The 20,775-nt window shown below is 48.5% G+C and overlaps 1 protein-coding gene across 3 annotated transcripts in view; it reads right to left on the bottom strand.

Annotated features, from left to right (window-relative positions):
- GTF3C1 (general transcription factor IIIC subunit 1) overlaps nt 1-20,775 on the bottom strand; it is a 72,536-nt gene that overhangs the window by 46,439 nt on the left and 5,322 nt on the right. For all 3 annotated transcript variants that reach the window (XM_061210303.1, XM_061210304.1, XM_061210302.1), the window contains exons 4-6: nt 20,063-20,206; nt 18,279-18,375; nt 13,597-13,720 (exon numbers count right to left, since the gene is read on the bottom strand). In XM_061210303.1, coding sequence (XP_061066286.1) covers nt 13,597-13,720; nt 18,279-18,375; nt 20,063-20,206 — 365 coding nt within the window. The remainder of the gene's footprint in view (nt 1-13,596; nt 13,721-18,278; nt 18,376-20,062; nt 20,207-20,775) is intronic.

The following is a 20,775-nucleotide window of genomic DNA, read 5'->3' on the forward strand; positions in this document are numbered from 1 at the left end:
TACTCAACCTACGGAAGCACCATGTGGGGAAAATAACAAGCTCACGCCTATGGCTGTAACACGAGAGGTACAAGGGAAAGGAAAAACATCTTGACACTACGTGTGCTAACTCCTTTGATCCTGACAACCCTAGGAGGCATACAGATGAAGAAACTGAGGTACAGACGCGTTAACTAACTTGCCCAAACTCCCAGTAGCCTGTGGCAGGGGCTAAGTGACTCAGGCAGGTGCCAGTCTCTGATATGGAAGAGATGGTTCTACACTATGATGTCCTATGATACTGACAGCAGGGAGGCAGAATAACAGCCCCTCAAGGATGTGCACGCTTTCATCCCTGGAACCTATGAATATGTTACCTGCCGTGGCAGAAGGGACTTGCAGGCATGATTAAGTTAAGGCTTTTTGTCATGGTGCTGGTGGTCAAGGATTTTGAGATTATCCTGGAATACCTGGCTGGGACCAGTATAACATCACAGAGTCCTTGTAAGACGGAGGCAGGAGGATCAGAGTGAGAGATTGGAAGATGCTACGCTGCTGGCTTTGAAGATGGAAGGGACCACGAGCCAAGAAATGCAAGCAGAGTCTAAAAACTGGAAAAGGCCAGGAAATGGATTCTTTCCTAGAGCCTCCAGAAGGAGCACGGCCCTGCCGAAACCTCGATTTTAGTCCAATGACAGACTTCCAACCTTCAGAATGATAAAACAACGAGTTTGTGTTGTGTTAAGTCACTGTATTTGTAGTAATTGTTACAGCAGGGCTATCAGCAGCTTCTCCACCAGCGTCCATCAGCACACCGAGGTGCAGAATCCTCGGGTACCAGGGCAAGGAGCGGTGGCAGTGAAGCTGGTCCCTGCAACCCAGTGCCTCCTACGCAGGAGCTGTGCCACTGAGGGCCTTGCTGTGAAGGTGTGTGGAACACCCACACCAGGGCAGCACAGACTAACGTCTGAGCAGATCAAGTCCAATCACCCCAACTCGGGCAGGGGATTCTCTGTAGGTGGGGGACACAGCACGTGGTTTGCAGGTGAAGTTCACAAACAGTAAAGCATCTCAGGGGCCTGAACTCTGACATCAGAGACTTTACCCTCAGAGTCAGGTCCACAGAGGCTGACCCACCAGAACCCTCCGGGAGGGCTGGCCTGGGGCCAAAGGTCAGCAGGCGTGCGGGCACCCTCGGCAGGGATCGGGCACCAGCTGACTCCCCTCCACTCCCGCCAGTGAGAGAAAATCCCCCAGTTCTTGACTTTTCATGAGAAGAAACATGAAGCCTGCGAAGCCGCGTCTGGCACAGCCTCCCTGCCCCTGGCTCCCTCTGCGCCTGCCAGGTCCTCCCTTCCTGCTTCCAAAGCTTTGCGCTTTGCTCCTGGCCTCCCCCTCCCAAGAGGGAAGACCTGGGAACGAGGGGACCCCTGGGCCATCTGAATGGGTGAGAACTATTTCAAGGCTCCGGGGCCCGGGACTGGGTTCTCCCCGTGGCCAGCACCCCCAGCACATGGGCAGAACACTGGCCGCCAAGCCACTTGCCACCTGGTCTTCCTCTCTGTCCTCTACCTTGAGCTACTGCCAAGCCCCTCAGCCCCCCTCTCACCCCTAAGCTGGTACTCACAGAGCGACCTCCTGCTCCTAACAATAAAACCACCACCACTTCTCGGACGCCTGCCAGGTCCCTGACGCTGATCTAAGCTCTCCCGGCGGGTTATATGCGTTAGTCCTCATCACAGCCTTAGGAGGTGGGCTACCATCCCTGTTTCATGCCTGAGAACGTGAGGAGCCAAGGGATTTGCCCAAACTCCCATCCCTTAGCAAGTGAAGAGCTGGGATTTACTGGGCAGTCCAGCCTCGAAGCCCAAGCCCTAAACCTTTGATGGCATATGGCCCCTAATTCAAAGATGCCCATGTGACTGAGAACAGCGGGTGACCCGGGGCAAGGGCCAGCCCGCGTGAGGGGTGACACAATGCAGCATTTATGGAGGCAGACGGACTCGCTCTCAGGCAAGAGCCCAGTGTGATTTTTTTCCCACACTTTTATAACTTCCTTAAGGGGCTAATTAGCCAAGAAAAGATACACAGAACAGCCCTCAAAGTAAGCTAAGTGGAAGAGGAAAAACGTCACTAGTACACTCACGGACTCCAAGGCAACAAAGGAAAACGCTCTCAGCCATCAGCCTTCCGCTCCTCATGCCGAGGCAGTAGCTGTTCTCACCTGCATCCCCCGTCAGAGCCTTCTCCTGATGGCACAGCTGCGTCCTCTGCTGACAGCCAGGATGGAAGGATGCTCAGAGGAGAGTGGGGATAAACGGGCTCCCGGGTCAGGCACATGTGGGTTTCAAGCTCAGCTCTGTAACTCTGGGGCGATGACTTGCTGTAGCTCTCTGTTCCCCAGTCAGTGAAATGAGATGATGTTCTCCGCCTCACGGGTGAGTGTCAGCGAGACCCGAGACAACGTCTATACAGAGGTTGGCGTGGAGCCGTGGGCCAGGCACTGTGTTGTGAGCGTTACATAAATTAACCCATCACATCTCATGATCTGAGGCTGGCAGGCCCCTGTAAGCTGCACTGTACAGACGCGGAAGCTGAGGCACAGAAATGTTAAGTGACTTGCTCAAAGCGACGGAGCTGTGAAGTGGCAGAGCTAGGATGTGACCCAGGCTGTCTGACTCTCAACTAACACAGCAGTTGCTCTTAATGGCATCACCGGCACCTAGCACCGTGCAAAGGCGTGACAAACAGGAACTGAACTCAAGGTGGTTGGTCCCTTCCTGCCAGGTAGGAAAGCCCCACAACTGGCCCACGGTCAGGGTGACCTGGCTCCTGGGTCCCATGGGAACTCTCCCCTGCTCTGGTTCTGAGCATGGGGTTCAGGAAGGCGCCTAGACAGGCAGGCCGCTGGCTGGGGGAGGCTGAGGGTGACGCAGGAGGACCAGGCTGCTCCCTGCGATCACACTGGGAACTGTGAGCCCCCAGGACCAACAAGGAGCATGCGACCCAGTGGGGGGAGGGGGAGTCCCAACACATCTCAAGGGGTGAGCTCCAGCATCTAAGGCTGGGCTGAGCAGGAGGCTGCTATGACTCATGCAGATGGCGCCTGGAGAGGTTTGGGGCCACAGGGTCTGCAGCTCTGCCTGTCCCTGAGCACAGCTGATTTCTCTGCCCTGAATCCCAACTGCACTTGTTTCTGTATCCGTCAGAGAGGTAAGCCCTGGTCATTCACCCACGCTGCATCTGTCTCTCGTCTTTCTCAACACACTGATGGCAGCAACGTTTCCCTTTCCTCAGGCCATGTCATTTGCATCTTTCCTTTGGAAAACCTTGCGTGAGAGAGAGCGAGCCTGCACAGTGGTTAAGAATCTGGACTCTTCTGCCCGAGCTGGTGTGGGAACCTGGGCAAGCTGGTCAACCTCCCTCAGCCTCCACTGACTCGCCCGCAAACCAGGGCTGATGAGAAAGAATGTCAGCCTCGTGGGGCTGGGGTATAGAGGCAGGAGAAAAAGCAGGTAAAGGATGGGGCACAGTGCAGTCTGAGCTTCATGGTCCAAGGGACCACTTGGAATTCGTTTCACCAGATCTTTATGCATTTCCCATAGTTCTAGAGTTTTTTCCAGACTCAGAATTTCTATTTTTATTAAAATCCCTTCAGCTCATACCTGCCTTTTTTTTTTTTTTTGCTGTGCTACTCAGCTTGCAGGATCATAGTTCCCCAACCAGGGATCAAACCCGGGCCCCCTGCAGTGGGAGCATGGAGTCTTAACCACTGAACCACCAGGGAAGTAAGTCCCTCATACTTGCTATTTTTAAGGATATTGTTCCAGAGCACAAGGCAGCTGAAGTCAAAGCAGAAGGGGCTAGAGTGAGACTGGTCAGCAGACTCACGCAGGTGAACGTGGCCTGTCACTCCATCTGAGCTGCCACCTCGGTTACCTGCAACCGCCCTGGAGGAGTCGCGGTCCCATTGATGTCGGCCCCTGACCCCTGGGTGCAGGGTTTTCCTTCCAGGAACAAAAGGGAGGAGAAATACAACCGGCTAGATCACTGCTCGTGCTCTCAAACACACAAAGTTTTAGGCATTTTACACACACAAAAACATGTGGCGTGCACTAAGGTCAGCATTTCCACACAAAGGAACCACGCAGTTCTTCTGTGTCAATGATCCAGGAAGGGCTCCACCTTAGCATGAAAAGTGCCTTAATTCAGACATCCTGAAGATCCAAAAAGGAAGAAAGGAAGGACAGAATCTTTACTGAGTACCTGGGATGGGCCAGGCACTGTGTTAGGTCCTTTCAGAGGCTATTTTACTTAATCATCGTGTGAATTCTGCAAGTTATTATCACCATTTTAAGGAAAAGGAAACTGAAGCTCAGAGGGCTCAAGTGATCTAAGTGGCCTTGGACCCAGTAGGTGGCCTTCCTTCCACACTAGGCCACATGGTTGGGCCTGAATTTCACATTTCTACCAGAAAGCACTGTTCCTTGTAAAGGAAAAGCCAGAGCGGCTGTGACGTAGAACCAACAGCCCGTGTGTCTCACATTCCCAATACAACATCTCATCCGCCTCCTAGCAGAGTGGTACCCTCAACAGTGATCAAGCCGGGAGGGAAAAAAGGCAACAAATGAGCCCCAGGACAGACTTCCTCTTAAAGGGTCACAGACAAAGAGACAGTCCTACTAGTAAGCCAAGCGGAAGCTATGTAAATTCAGAGTTACCCCCTTCACTCCACCAGCACGCACGCACACACACACACACACACACACACCCCTGAATGGGGCTGGGCTGGTCAGTCATTCAGATAGTCTGGGAAACTGAAACTATAAGCAAGCCCATGGGACATTCTAAGGAGGTGACTGCCTTGGGTACCGGCAGAGAGGCCTAACCAGAGATGGAAGGACAGCATTCAGGGCAGCACCCAGAAGGACGGAGGAGGGTGCAGCAGCCCACACCCAGGGCGATGGAGCGGGTGAAAAGTATGGGCTCTGGAGTCAGTCTGTCTGGTGAGAACCTGCCTCTGCCTCTTACTGGCTGCATCAGCGTGGCTGAGTGATCCCACAGCCCTGTGCCTCAGGCTGCTCAGCTACGAAATGGGGACAAGAATAGCATCTTCCTCACAGAGTGCTCGGGACAGTGCTTGCTACTGCTCTATCATTACTGTTATCACCACCACAACCTCGGAAAAACAGAGCTTGGGGGCTCCAGTGTCAGACGGAGTCACCGGTGTTGGAAATGTCAGGAGGCTGCTTGGGGCCTTTCATTCAATTTCACAGCATTTATTCTGTGATGGGCCTACAATACATAAAGAAGGACAAGACAGGGTTCCCACCCCTGCAAAGGGTTGTGTCTGAGAGAGAGGCCAGGGAGCCTCGGACAGGGTGATTAGGCTTCACACAGGCCCAGGCATGAACTCCGGCCCTACCATGAGCAAGCTGTGAACCTCTGAGCCTCAGGCTTCTCATCTACAAGGCGGGGATAATTCTACAACGTGTCTAGACTAACCTGGGAGTAAGGACTAAGGGAGTGAATGAGTTGAGTGCTCAGGGTACGCTCTCCAGCTGGATGGCTACAGAGAAATCGGCTACAATGCACTCAGGGCTCTGCTTCCAAAACCCACAGAGCTGGCAGACAAAAAGACTACGCAGGGGAAGGGAGAGAGGAGGGGCCATTTGGGTGGGATATTAAAGGATCCGGAAGAAACTGTCTTGGCAGGAGAGGACAGGCATTCCAGGCAGACGGAAGGGCACCAGCAAAGGCACAGAGGTGGAAAAGGACTGGCCGTTTGGGAAGGGGTGCTGGTGGGAGAGGCAGGAATGAGGATGAGAACGAAGAGGAGATTGCAGATGATTGCAGATGGTCTCTAGCCAAGCAGAGGTTTTATTTTTCATTCTGCAGGCATGATGGGAAGTTACCGGGGGGTGTGGAAGAAGGGCTGATGGAGGAGTCTCCTGCCCCCGGCCACCCAGGCCGCCTTCACTTTCACCTTCACCTTAAGAGCCACACTTTTCTGTGCTCACTCCCCTACCAGCACGTCCCAGCTCTGTGACCTTAGGCAAGTGATCTGTGCTTTAGTTGCTTATCAGTGAAGAGTAGCACTGAGATGATGGGGTGATAAAGGGATCAGAGTCAAAGAACTAACACTTGGCTCAGTGCCCCGCAAATTCCCTCCACGGTTCTTCCGCCCCGCGCCCCCCAAGGCACAAAATGGCTAACAATGTGCGGAATCTCCCCTAGCCCCTTCCTCTTTTTCACGCCCTAAGACAAGCCATCAGAGTCAAAGGTCTCTCTGGCTAACTGTGCAAGGCAGCGCGGGTCCTGACAGCACACACGGGGGCTCACACAGGTTTAGGAAACTGTGGAAACGGCCTCGGTCTAGAGGTTCAGTCATCCTTCAATATCTGGTGCGAGTACCACCTCCCGGACCCTCTGGACGGATCACTTAGGTCCCCAAAGCTCTTCGAGTGTGACCGACAGGCAGAACTTTCTCTAGGACTCCAAGGTGGGCGCTGTTCAAGAATGAAACCTCACCACGCAGACACCTCTCAGTCACTTTACTGGCCCCCTGAACCTCTCTGTGGCCAGGCTGCTCACCTGTAGGCCAGCCCTGTGCTCACAGGTCCCAGCACTTGCCTTCGGGCTCTTCCAAGCATGGGGAGCCTTCCCTTCTCATCCCTCAATCATACCACAGAAAGTTCTCAAAGGACAATGTTGCCAGTCCCTCACCTCCGAGGCACATCTACTGTTGTCTGTCCCCGTCTCATTCTCCAGAATTCTGCCCCAGACCTCACCGCCCTTCCCCCCATTGCCAGCCTGCTCCTTCCACCCCACAGGCCAGGCAGGCCCATCTTCCTGCTCAGGGGGGTCGATGGAGCGGCCAGCAGGCTTGAGCCCGTGTTCCCTCCTGGGGGGGACACAGAGGAAAGGACTGTTTTCCCACAAGGGCACCTTCCAGGTGCCTGTGCCCCCTCAACCCCAGTGAAGTCACCCAAGGCCCAGAATTTATGCCACTGAGGATTCTACCCCTTTCTCTACTCTTTTAAGTTCCTGCCTTTAATAGTTTTTGCCATATTAAAAGGTCTGTTTATTTTATTCATCTTAATTATTAATGAGAGTAATTATCTTCATATTTTAGCTAGAGTCCTTTAATCAATCTTGTCACTTTTAACTTAGAGAAATCTCGCTATTTTTAACTGTTTGACCTGTTTTCCCCTCGAGCACCATTCATTTTCTAGGCTTTAAACTTTCCTGACAATCTTCTATTCTTTTCATGTTTATGCTAGCCCTTTATCCTGTGTTTCTGATCTTCATTCTTTTTAATTCCAGTTTTCTGGTTTCAAAGCTCTTTTAAACCTTTATATTTATTTTATTGCATTTTAATCCTTCTTAGTATGGCTCATGTCTCTTTTTTCTTAGCTTGTATACTTTAATCCTACTGTAACTTTTAAAATGTCCCCTTCTGCCATTTTAATGACCATAATTTAGTTTGCTGTACCCTGTTATAAGTGTTTGTTGGATTTGGTTTTCATTTTTTATTGTAATTTTAACAGCTTTATTGAGATATAATTCATATGCCACACGATTCACCTGTTTAAACTATACAAGTCAGTGGTTTTTTAGTATATTCACAGGTATGTGCACCCATCACAAGTCAGTTCTAGAACATTTTCGTCACCTCAAACCCTTTAGCTATCACCCCTCTGTGCCCCCAGCCCAGCCCTAAGCACTCACTAATCTACTGTCCTATTCTGGACTCACCCCTAAATGGAATCCCATAGTCATGGCCTTTTGTGATTGACTTCTTTCTCCATTGAATGATCATGGCACCCTGGCTGAAAAGTCAGCTGACCACAGATGTGTGGGCTTATTATTTCTGGACTCTCAATTCTATTCCATCAGTCTCTAATTCTATCCTGGTGCCAGTACCATGCTGTCTGGATTACTGTTGCTTTGTAGTAAGTTTTGAAATTACAATGTGTGAGCCCTCTTACTGGATTCTTCTTTTTCAGATTGTTTTAGCTTTCTATGTACCCTCTAATTCCCTATGAATTTTAGAATTAGTTTATCGATTTCCACAAAGAAATCAGCTGGGATTCTTATAGGAATTGCGTGGAATCTGAAGATCAGTTTGGGGAGTACTGACATCTTAACAATGTTAAGTCTTCTGACCTATGAACAGGGGATATTTTCCCATTTACTTAGATCTTAAGTTTCTGTCAATATTTTGTACTTTTCAGAGTATATGCTTTGTACTTGTTTTGTTAAATTTATTCCTAAGTATTTTATTCTTTTTGATACTATTGTGAACAGAATTGTTTTCTTAATTTCATTTTCGGACTGTTCATTACAAGGGTTAAGAAATATAACTGATTTTTGTATATTGATCTTGTCCTGCAATCTTGTTGAACTTTTTATTTTTGAAAATCACAGGGCAGCAGCTTGGGGGAAGAGTCCACACCATAAACAGGTAGGTACAGACACTAGAACTACCCCATCCTCTTCACAGCTGGACTCACCTTGCCACTGAACCTGGGAAACCCGCTAAATGCCTGTCTCAGTCATTAGCCCCAGGGAGCACGACTTCTTTCTTCCGACTGTGACCCTTTTCCGAGGGATTACAAAGTTAACTTCTATTTCTCTTCCCTTCTGTTCTCAGCACAATTTAATAAACACAGAATGACTGCTAAACACTTGAAGAAAATAATCCAAATTTGCAAAACACATCAGTTCAGGTGACTGTTTTCATTACCAAGATATTTTTGCCTTTTGCAAAACAGATCACTGCAGCTTTCTGTAACACATTTGAAATATGCCGAAATCCAAACTCTTTGTTTATGGCCTTTTAGAAACACTCATATATATCCAGGCGCACCTGTAAATTTACATGAAGCAATACATCATCTTTATTTATTATTTAAGTCTTGTCTACTCCATAACAGCTTGGAGGGAAGGTTTTATGTTAACTTTGCAAACTGGGAAGACACAGCTCAAGGCAAGAAAAGACTAAAAAGCTGTGCATTCATCCCTTGTCTCCTGCGCGAGGAAAGTCACTGAAGGGGCACCTAATTAAATTGGCTAAACATTTACTTAGCACCTACTCTGCTCCCAGCAGACAATGCACAGACATTAAGGACAGAAAGTATGTGAGGGGTGCGGCCGCCACCCTCAAGGAGGGTGGCTTAGTTGGGAAAAAGTCACACAGATAAATAGCTGAGACACAGCGTGGCAGGCCTGTCTATGAGCCTAAACAGCTGAGAGGTGGTGACAAGACCACGCGGGGATGAGATGAGCCTCCTGAACAGTCAGAAATGGGCTCACTGCGCGTGTGCGTGACAATCTAAAAATGCTGTCATCTCATCGTCTTAGGTATTTGCCCTCTTAATCTCACCACTGACACCCTTAGTACCCAGTCTCTGAGTCGTGCTGATCCTTCTTCCCAGCACTGGGCCTCCAGAAAACTAGGACCACTCATGGTGTGATGAGGACACCCCTTCAAGGGTTAGGCAGACGACATACCCAGACTGAAGCCAGCTGCGGGTTAAACAGCAGCTGAATGAATGGGGACGGTGAATGGGGAAGGTGGGGTCCCTCAACAGGGGGTGGCACACCTCTCTGTCTCACCAACTGCTATTAAAGAAATGCAGTTCAACGTTGCCTAGTTTTATTTTTACAGAAAAGTTGAAAGGCTGACTTTGTAGGTGAAATTTCTGATTTTTAAATGCCAACAACTACAATTAAAACAAACACCATGAGGCCAACAAAATACACTGCCAGATGTGGCCCAAAGGCCCTGCTCTGTGTACACTGTCGCCTGTAAGCTCCACGACACTCTGGAAAGATATATATTATTATTCCAGATAATCCTGATGAGGAAGCTGAGGCAGAGAGAGGTCAAAACTTGCTGAAGGACTCCCCAACAGGAAGTGACAGGACAAGAATTCTAACCCAGGGGCTTCCCTGGTGGTGCAGTGGTTAGGAATCCGCCTGCCAATGCAGGGGACACGGGTTTGTGCCCCGGCCCGGGAAGATCCCACATGCCGCGGAGCGGCTAGGCCCGCGAGCCACAACTACTGAGCCTGCGCGTCTGGAGCCTGTGCTCCGCAACAGGAGAGGCCGCGACAGTGAGAGACCCGTGCACAGCGATGAAGAGTGGCCCCCGCTCGCCGCAACTGGACAAAGCCCTCGCACAGAAACGAAGACCCAACACAGCCAAAAATAAATAAATAAATAAATTTATATTAAAAAAAAAAAGAATTCTAACCCAGGCTGTCTTACATCAAAAGTCCATTCAGGTGTGATAGTCTCAAGGGGCTACTTTGAATTTCCAAGGACCTCAAGCCGTGGAGAAGCCCAGCAAAAAAATTATTTAAGGCTATTTCTCTCTTAATTTCTCTTTACTCTAAAAAAATTACTCATCTGCTTATTTTTAATGCCTTTCTTTTAATAGGTCAGGAAATAAGAATGCTTATTAGATCCACAGGTCATGATATTTTAAGCATTCAGATAATCATATTTCCAAGTCAAATGTTAGGTGGGAATCCCCAGCACACCTCTCAGTTCCTGAAGCCTTTTCTTCCCTGCCTCAGGACCCAGCGGAACTTCCTGGTTTCCTGTCCACTTAAAGGCTGATGCTCCCCACCCCTTCCCCTGAGGAACTCCAGTCATTCAACCAGTCACACATCTACTCAGCACTTAAGACACTCAAAGATGAAGTCTGCTCTTGGGGGGCTTTCCTACCTCCAGGGGCTCCTGCCTTTTATACACCTGTTGTGTGGTAATATCTGTGTGTTACCATCTCCTCCACAAGACTTAGACACAGGGAAGTCAGACAGGGTGGGCAGTGATTCCATTAACTAAATGAGGAAGCAAAAGAAGAGACACAGCTCCCTCAGACTGGCAGCTCCGTCATTCAGCAAGCATACCACCTCCCTCCTGCAGGCACCAAGCCAAGTATTGGGGATGCTGTGGTCTGTCCTCATCCAGCAAACATTCTCTGGAGCTGTTAGTGAGGCCAGTCTCCACAGGTTACTTGCTATGCCCACATAGTCAAGCACACAGGCCTTAAGCTTTTTAAAATTACATACCTTTTAGTTTTACTTGGCGTTCATAACTTTTTTCCATTTGCTTGGTTTTCTCTGTACCCATATCGAATTCACACTCAGACTCTCTGCTAGCATACAAATTTCCCTTCACACATTCACAGGCACTAGGCAACTGATCCTTTGCATGGACTTCTGTCCCCCACCCCCCCACGTCTGTCATCATGATTTCCCTTCATCATCTCTCCAGGGTTTCCATTGTCCCCCCTCTTCCTGGACCCCATGCTTTCCTGTCTCTTGGCTTAGCCTGTCATTTGGTGGTGTACATCCTCCTGTAGCTTCCTAAAAGGGAACTTGGGAGATTAGAGATGAATTGTTTCCAATCCGCATGTATGAAAATGTGTGAGGTCCTTATTCTCACACCTCATTGATTGGAAGATTCCAGGGTGAAAGTCCATCCCCTTCAGAAAGTTGATGGTGTTGCTCCAAGCTCTCTAGCTTCCATTACTACTGGGAAGTCTGATGTCTCCTCTCTGGAGGCTCTTCAGGCCCCAGACCTCTGAAGTCTCAGGCTCTTGGATCCTGGTGTGGGTTTCTTTATGTTCATCATGCTAGACATCTGCTAGGTCTTTTGATCTAGAACTTAACATCCTTCAGATCTGGGAAAATTCTGTGTCATTTCCCGTCATCTCCTCCTTTCTACTCCCCTGCACACACACTCCCTCCCCCTACCGTGAACTTGAACTCCTACTGTGTGGACATTGGATCTTTTAGGCTCAGCTTCTTATTTTCAACTTAAACTCTCCTATTTCCATCCCTTTTGAGTTTCTGTTCTTTACAGGAGATTTTCTCAACTTTATCTCACTATCTTTCCTTCCACCAAATCTTTTATTGCAATAGTCATATTTCTTTTATTTCCAAGAGCTCTTTTTGATTTTCTGCATGTCCCTCCTTTATAGCCTCTTGCTCTGGTTTCATGGATGCAGTACCTTCCTTCTCTCTCCTTTCCTTTTCTTCTGCTCCTCACTTTGTTTCTATTTCCTAAGTTAGTTTGTTTCTCTTACATTCATGTTAGAGTTCTCAAATGCTTGGTGAAACGTTAAAATGCTTCACTAAAATACTGCTGTACATTAAAAGTCCTGTGTTTTGCAGGGTCGGGAAGAGAAAGGGAGAGGCTGCCATTGTGTGGGCTTCCATGAAGGGTGAGCAGGCAGAGGCCGGCTATTTTGCTAGGAAAGCCCTAAATTTCAGGATCTAGAAGACTTTTCTTTTGGACTGGTCAGTTTTTGCAGAAAAGAAGCCTCCAGCCTCTGGCCTTAGGGACTGTAAGCCTGGCTGCCAGTGTTTTAGGAGCCACAGGGGGTAAGGCAGTGAAGACTCCTACCTCATTGTGTATAGAGATTATCTCAGACCGCCTGTTATCAGCACTATACCCTGTCCCCAGCTGCATCTCATGTCTGAGAGTCTCAAAAGCCTCCAGTGCATCTTCTCTTGAGGTTAAGTCCAAGGAATGAGGAATCACTGGAGGTACTAATGAGGAAAGACTGCTAAGCCATGAAGTCCAGACCTCTGTCTTTGTGGGAAAGGGCTTGTTACCTGGCTATGCCAAGTAGGGGAGGGGACCTGGGGGTGCAATGGCTCTTCACAGACTATAAACCAATCCTCTTGTCTCTAGCCCCATCCAAACTGGTGCTTTCAGAGGTCCCTGGTTTATTTCAGGTATGAGGTGTCCACTCTTGGCTACTGCCCCGCACAAGCATTCAGCTTTCCCAGTCTGCTCGGTCAGTTACCATTTGTACATCTGCCTTTGAGCACGAAAATGTAGACAACTCTCCCTGCCGTCACTTCCTGTCCTATTCTCTTTGTACTTGCAGGTTTATTCCTTTTATAGCCTATCATCACTAGGAAGGAGTTGGAAGAGTGCAGAAAAACACATCTATTCCTTCTGTCATCTTTTACTGAAAGCTCTGACCCTAAGATTTTTAAACAACTTTGGTTAATCAGGAGGGGTTAAACAGCATGGGATAAAAATCAAGAACTGAGAAAAATAAAGGACTAAGGAAGGTTTTTAAAGTTTCATAGTCTATTGTCCCTAGTTTAACTTTCTTAGAAGGTTCAAATCCCACCTCCACCACTTCCTGATTGCTTAACCTCATGTAAGTTACTTAGCATCTCTTAACTTTAATTTTCTTACCTGTAAAATGGTAATAATACCACCTACTTTGCAGGGCTAGAAAATGCAATCATGCAACACACAGATCAGGTACTTAAAAAATACTGGCTTAGCATAAGAAGGAAATGATGAATTTTGGTTTCTGGACACCAGGAATGGGAGATGTTGGAGGGACATCCATATAGAGATGTTTGCTGGGAGTCAGAATGGGTTTCATTCAGCAAACGTTTCCTGAGCGCTTTTTATATAGGAGGTCCTGAGCCAGGCGCTGAGGAACAGAGTTGAAAAAATAACGTGAAATCATCCTACCTCAGGGCAGAACGTGGTAAGAGGGACGGGCTGGCACTTAGAGGGGAGAAGTGAAAACTGTCCATGAGGCCGGGGAGGAGCCGAGACTGCCTTTACCTTTCTTGGTCTTGCAAGGTCCACGTTCAGGATGGATCTCTTGTAAGGGAAGAGGCACCACCTTGGCCAGCCCCGCGTTCAGCATGTACTGGTACAGACGCTTAAATGTCCTCTCGCACAGCCCCTGCAAAATTGAAACGCTGCTGTTAGGTATAGCAAGGTGTTTGAAACTATTGGAGGGTCATGTAAACGAACAAGTGGGGACCTGAGTTAACGGATGATCTTGAATGAGGAAACACTGGAGGCACTAATGAGAAAATACTGCCAAGCTACCTTGTCCAGGCAACAAAACGAGTCTGCAGCAGCATATAAACCATCCTTTTGATATGAGTGGGGAAAGATTTCCCTAAAAAGATCCTGAAAGGATGCACCTGAAAGGGGTGAGAATGAGGCAGATGGGGGCAGCACTAGAAGATTTTCACTGTATACCTTTTCATATTGTTTTGGTTTTTTTAAACAAGTAAGTGTATTATTAATTATTAGTAGATATATACATACGTACGCACACCTCTCACAGGCAGTGGAAGAGAAAAAATTAAATTTAAGAACTTTAAAACAATTTAGTCTATCTATGAAGTTTCAACAAAATGAGGACGAGTCCATCCACCCCATCACTCACATTTCTGCGAGTAGGCAACACAACCAAAATGACCCAAAGCGCTCCTAATTGTCGAGGTTACCAACACGCAGCCTCCAGTGCAGGCCGTGTTTTTTCATCTACACGTTTTTTTGAAAAAAGTAATTTACTTGCCAACATTGAAAAGTGAGAGAGTTCATGTTAAAAAAAACAGATTCTGGCTTCTCTTGAAAAACAGGATCTGGCAACAAATCCTAAGCCTGTGGTTCCTCCCAGCATCAGCCAGAGGGAGGTGAGGACCAGCTGCTCCCTCGAGACAGGCACGCCCGACCCGGACGCCCTGGCCTTCTCTGCCCATCAGACCCCTTACACGGTGAGGCCGAAGGTCGGTTCCTGTTTATCACCATTTTTGTGCTGCTTTTCTCTCATGATAGTTAAGAGGAAAGTTGAATAATTCTTGAATCCATACTGATATAAAAAAAAATTTTTTTTTTTTGCCCATGCCACGTGGCTTGCAGGATCTCAGTTCCCCGACCAGGGATTGAACCCGGGCCACAGCAGTGAAAGCGCTGAATCCTAACCACTAAACCACCAGGGAACTCCCTCAAAAAATTATTTCACACTTGGCCTGTTTCACGAATCCATACCACCCTCCTGGCCACTACTAGCATTTGATTTTGCCACCTCTGGAACAGACAGGCAGGTTACCACCTGAAAAGCAGGAGGCACTCGCGACTAAGAGTGGTTCATGGCACCTCCCAGGTTTCCTCTTACACTCTGGGGGGGAGAGAGGCAGCATATGTCTGAGGGCTGCTGCCACCACCCACGTACGTGTGATCACCTCTCGGAGGAGCCAGTACGCTAACTGCTGGGCAGCAGAACATATTGTTATCAAAGAAATACAGACAACTCACATACGGCTCATTTAACCCGCTGGGTGGTAAATGGCACCTCTTGTTAATCCAGCCGTGCCCCTAGCGTCGTGGAAAGACCCTATGGAAATGCATCCATCAAAGCCTAGCCCTCAACATATGGCCCTGAGCCCTGGACCATCCTACGGGGGGCTGCCATCGAGGACTCACATCATCTGCCCAGAGGATGGAGGATGACACAGTCCTTCCCTTACGGGGGGGCCACCGTTGAGGACTCGCACGATCTGCCCAGTTAAAGAAAGTGGCCTTCCCCACTCCCCCCAAAAGTCAGCATCCATATTCACAGTGTCCACCTCATCCAGAGGTTAATTATTCACTAAATCCTGCTCAGCCTTCTCTGACCCCTATTTCCAGCTGCTGACTAAACATCACCAAGTCAAAGTCCCAGAAGATCTTCATACTCAATAAATCCAAAAATCAAATTTGCCATGTGCCTCAATCTCAGGCAAACTCATTCCTCTTTCTGAACTCTTTACTTTCATTGTACACTCATTCAACACATCTGGGCTCAGCGTCTCCGTGGGCCAGGCCATCCTCATGGTGGGGGGTGGCAGGCGCGGTCCCTGCCCTCAGGAGCCCGCCCTCCAGCTCTGGTCCGCTCCAGGGAGGGGCTGCCACTCACGCTGGACAACAGAGTCCTTCTCCTTCGTGCCTCCCCACACCCGACACCCACACCCCGGCTTCAGTCACTCACCAAGTCCTGCTAGTGCCACCCCCCAAATGTCGCCAACAATTCAAGCCGTCACCCACCCTACCTGAGGCCACAGCACCCACCTCCCCTCCCTGCCTCCAATCTCCTCCCCATCCATCAGTTCATTTCCCAAACGCTCAAACTGCAGTTTACCAGGCTAAAGGCTGAAACCCAAGTCCTCAGCCTGGCACTCGAGACCTTCCTTATCTGGCTCCAACTTTCCTTTCCAGCCACGTCTCTTACTACTCCCGCCGGGCACGCTGCCGCCTGGCTGCCCCCTGGCTGCCCCCTGTGTCACTGCCAACCTCGGAAACACCCCATCACCTCCCACAGCTCCACGCCTTTGCTCCCGCCCGTCTCCTCTGCCTGAAAGATGGTCTCTCCTCTGTCGGATGATGCTGACTTCATCTTCAAAGCCCAGCTCAACTGGAACTGGCTCTACAAAGCTTTTCCCATCTCTCCTTTCACGCAACTCAAACACATCCTTCCAAGGAGCAGTCTGGCCTGAGTGTGTGGTCACACGTCAGCCCCTCCAATTAGACTGCTCTGCGACAGTGTAAGACTGTCATCCTCGTTAATTTTTGCCATGGTGGTGCGAAACACAGTTCTGACTCCAAATAGACACTCACTAAAGTATCTGTCGCATGAATAAATAAATAAAATAAACAGTGTCCTGTATCAGTCAAATCTTGTCACTTGGATCGTCCACAGCGTTGACCTGAGACTACTCAGTTTCTCTACCCTTGAGTGACTCAGCAGGGCAGAGGGTTTCGATCTTCGGTGTCTGCATGCGCTGGACGAACAATATAAAGAACAAAGCGGGTAGATATTTCTTTGAGCTTGTAGGAGTTTCCTTCATCTTGACTAGGGCCTCTCAGGAAGAGGCCTTATCCGTCTACCTTTTATTCCCCACTTTTGACAGACACTCAGACACTGAGAAATATTTCTCTCCTCCTGAACAGCAGTGCTCATGGAGTGACAAATGGCACTGCCTGGGCGTCTGGGAGCTGACAGGAGGTAAGGGGCCTGGGGTGGGCGGCCAGCACACAGCCAGCTCCAGATAACTGCTATCACAAGAGACCACGGGCCCAGGCTGGCCAGAGCCTCTGATATTTCAAGGGAAGCTGGTAACCTAGATTGTGAGGCAAAAATCTCAATTTTTAAAAGATGCTAGGTCAAAGTTCTTTTTAACAATGTGCAGGCCAAATCTGACCCACAAGCTTTGGTTTATAACCTCTGCTTTAAAGAGGCTTGGGCATACAGTGCATTTAGCAGGAGGGGAGAGAGCCCTTCCCTCAGCGCAGTGAAATCAGAGAGCAGAGCCCCCCGGGGGCAGCACAAGGCGAGGAGCAGGAAGGATCTACCTGGACTCTACAACCAGACTCCAAGCCATGCTCCCCTGGGGACTAATTACTATCACCCCAAATCTTGACTTCAAATCGTACTGTTTAACCTACAGGGCAGTTTTACTTTCCTCCTGTTTCCAGTGTTGGCTCTTTCCTAACTTCTACCGAAGAGGGCTCAAATCAGACCGGAAGCAGCACCACCCCTGTGCCTTCTTCCTCCCACTCTCACGTCATCACTGCCTCTGTTCCTGGACCCAAAGATGAAGCGGGTCCATAACTGTTTTTCTCCCTGTGTTGTCTCTCCTCCTTCTCAGTAGTCACTCTGTTATTTCAGCATAAAACCACTGGGAACAAAATTACAAGCTTGATTACGAAAGTAAATCCAAATGCCCAGATTCACCATTCCACAGGAACTTTCATAGCAGGACTTGGCGCAAATCCCCGGGAAAACTGGAGGCCACCCAAGAGCAGGAAGGACTTAAATTAAAGACTGAGCCCTTTTTCATTCTGTAAAGCAAAGGAAAGTTCTGGTTTCATGGCTACGTAACAGGGAAGAGCCAATTTTGACTCCGTGTTGATCTGTTTGACTTTAACCTTTGCTTTCCGTTGCTTTTGTTATTATAATCATACATAATGACCTGCCTCAGGGAACCCGGCCCCTCTGCCTGAAAGTTGAACTAAAGTGCCTTTGTTCAGCTCACAGGGAGACAATCTGACCCTGCCCACCAGTGAATGGCTGCTGAAAAGAAGAAATTAACATATCCCCTCCCGGATGCTGGCCAAGCCAGGCAAAACTAATGGCCATTTTACTTTACTTCCTCACCTCCTACCCCGCTCTGTTCTATTAAAAAAACTGGCATCCAGACCTGGATAGGAAGGTTTTTGGGGACCCTAGTCCGCATCTTCTCGGTCTGCCGACTTTCCGAATAAAGTCATCATCCCTTGCCTCACACCTCGTCTCCCGATTTACTGGCCTGTCGTGCGGCGGGCAGAACGAGCTTGGACTCGGTAACGGCTAAGGATGGTCAAGTCCATAGCAGGGTTTTCAACTGCAACGCACTGGAATCTACACTTGACAATGCTCCCCACTGCGTCACAAACGGATCCAGCCCCCCACACGGGCAGGGGCAGCTCACCAGCTCCTCCCTCAGCTTTCCCAGTGTCTCTGTCCGGTTACCCCGTGTGCTCAGCACAGCCGAAAGCTTCTCCATAAGGATGTCGTACTTGCTCCTCCTGTGAGAAACAGAAAACACTTCATTTTTTCCCACACCTATTGCTAAAGACTGCCTGTTTTTTAAAGATGACAAGATTTAAATGACAGCATATCAAACTACAGAACCTTGTGGTCTTAGGTCTCAGAGAACATCCAGCCCAACTCCTTGTCCTTTACAGCTGGAAAGACTGGGGCTCTGAGTGGTTCAGTCTCACGGCCAAGGTCACCGAACTAGTGGCAGTGTACAGACTAGCCTCTGTGGCTAAAACTGGCATGAAATGATTCTTTAAAATGCCTTACATCTTTTGATCATACTGATAAATGGAATACTGCCTGCCATATCAGTAAACACAGGATGTCACAGTCATCAGCAATTGCAGCCCTCCAAGGTGAGCCGGTGAGCCCTGAGGAAACTCGGGAAAGAATACCTGCCATCTAGCAGCCATCAGACTGCAGCCACTCCCCATGGTGGGCCCTGAGGAAACTCAGGATGTGAAAACACAGCATACTGGCCCCAAATAGCTGAGGTGCATATCAAAGGAATGATTTCAGTGAGCCCAGACTCTTGCACCTTGCCATACACAGAAAAGCGCTAAATTCCTTAACTTGGTTTTCTTTAACAATTATCTTTTGACGTTCAGATTACCTGCCCTGGGCTTGAAGTCCTAAAAATTCCCACCGAATAAAACATAACTCTCAACTTTTAGATTGTGAATATTTTTTGAGTTGACAATACCTTAAAGTTTAGGAAGCACCAAAATATTTCCTTATAAATCACTTGGTAAGAAAGGATAGGAATTATTTCATAAAGAAGTTAAGCTTTTCTAAAATTCAGGCACAAAATGTGAACCCAGGTCTTCTTCCTCGAAATACAGTGCCCTCTGCAGTAATCAGGACACCTCTCTGATTCTGAAGCCCTGGTTTCTACCTCTCACTTCGCTGGCATGACTGACTTTCCCTTCCTTTGCATTTTTATTGTGAAGTGGATGTCATAATAAATGCTTACAAGCTAATGGACGCCAAAGGAAGCTATTAAAGGAGCCAAGGGCTCCCCAGCTGTGTGTGGGTGGGGGGGTGTTGGAGGAGGGGCGGAGAGGAAGGTATTGTCATGCAGCTGGGGAGGGTGAACTTGGCTTTAACTGCCCACAGGTTTAGCAGCAGGGAGGGCATATATATGGGATCCAGAGACGCCCACTTCTCCATTTTTACTGCCCTTCAATGAATGAAAGAATAGATGAAGGCACAGATATTCACTGCGTATGAACTAGTACCAAGCTGTGTCATGGCCATTCTACAGAAGAGGAAACAGTGGTTCAGATAGGTCAAGTGATCGTGCCCAAATCAGGAGCAAAGATTTAAATACAGATCTTGACTTAGTCCATTGTTCTCTCTTCTACCCACAGAACTCTGTCACCGTAACAAATCAAATTTGACTTATTTACTTTTATTTTTACACTCCCAAATTTCACCAAAATGTTAATAGTTCCTATTGCTGGGCTGTGGGGTGATAGGTAATTTTTGCCCTTCTTTTCTATATAATTTCCAGATTTTCTAAATAAGCAAGACTTATTCTCATAATCCAAAACAGGTGGTAAATATTTTTTAAAAGCTAGTCATACTCTGATTTGGCCTCTAGGATTTTTAAAGGTATAATACACATGGCTGAAGGACAGAGGTAAGGGAGCGTTCTGGTGTCTCACTCTGTACCTGTCCATGTGAAACCGATTCAGGAGGAGGAGGATTGAGTGCTGCTGGGCTCCGGTGGGTAATCGGATCACATGTGACTGCATCGTAATGAGCCCATTTTTGTTCAAAATTTTCCTATGATAGTGGAGCTTCCCAGCATCAACCCTGGAGGAGAGGAAGAGAGTGGGCGGTCATTTTGCTTTGTTGGTTGTTTTCACCCCACAGTGTGGAGGACATGAACACCAGAGACACACACCTCCTATCCAGCCAACCTAAGAGAACAGTTGCTATGTGACAATGGCCTTGGAAAGAACAGCCGTGCCTCAGCCTAAGGTACACCCCAGACCCCCAAGAGAGGTGGATGGGGAGATGGGGGTAGAGGATAGGGGAAACGGAGTGGGAAAGGATGGCTGGCGTGGGAGACAGTGATGGTTATATTAGCAAGGAGCTGATCAGACATGGGTCTCTAATCATATAGCGGCCAATAACTAGGGTTGCCATGCATTCTGGCTCGCCAGGTGGTCTCAGTTTATGCCCATTGCCTTGGCGTCCCTTCTGGTCAGCTCCACCTTCCACTCTCAAAATGTCTGGTTTGGACAATAAATTCTATGGTCACCCCAGGGTCTCTCTTTTTTTTTTCTTTTTTCAGCCGCACCATGAGGCATGCAGGATCTTAGTTCCCCAGACCAGGGATCAAACCCATGCCCCCCTGCAATGGAAAGGCAGAGTCTTAA

This window comes from Eubalaena glacialis, chromosome 13 (genome assembly GCF_028564815.1).
Source record: "Eubalaena glacialis isolate mEubGla1 chromosome 13, mEubGla1.1.hap2.+ XY, whole genome shotgun sequence".
Taxonomy (NCBI): domain Eukaryota; kingdom Metazoa; phylum Chordata; class Mammalia; order Artiodactyla; family Balaenidae; genus Eubalaena; species Eubalaena glacialis.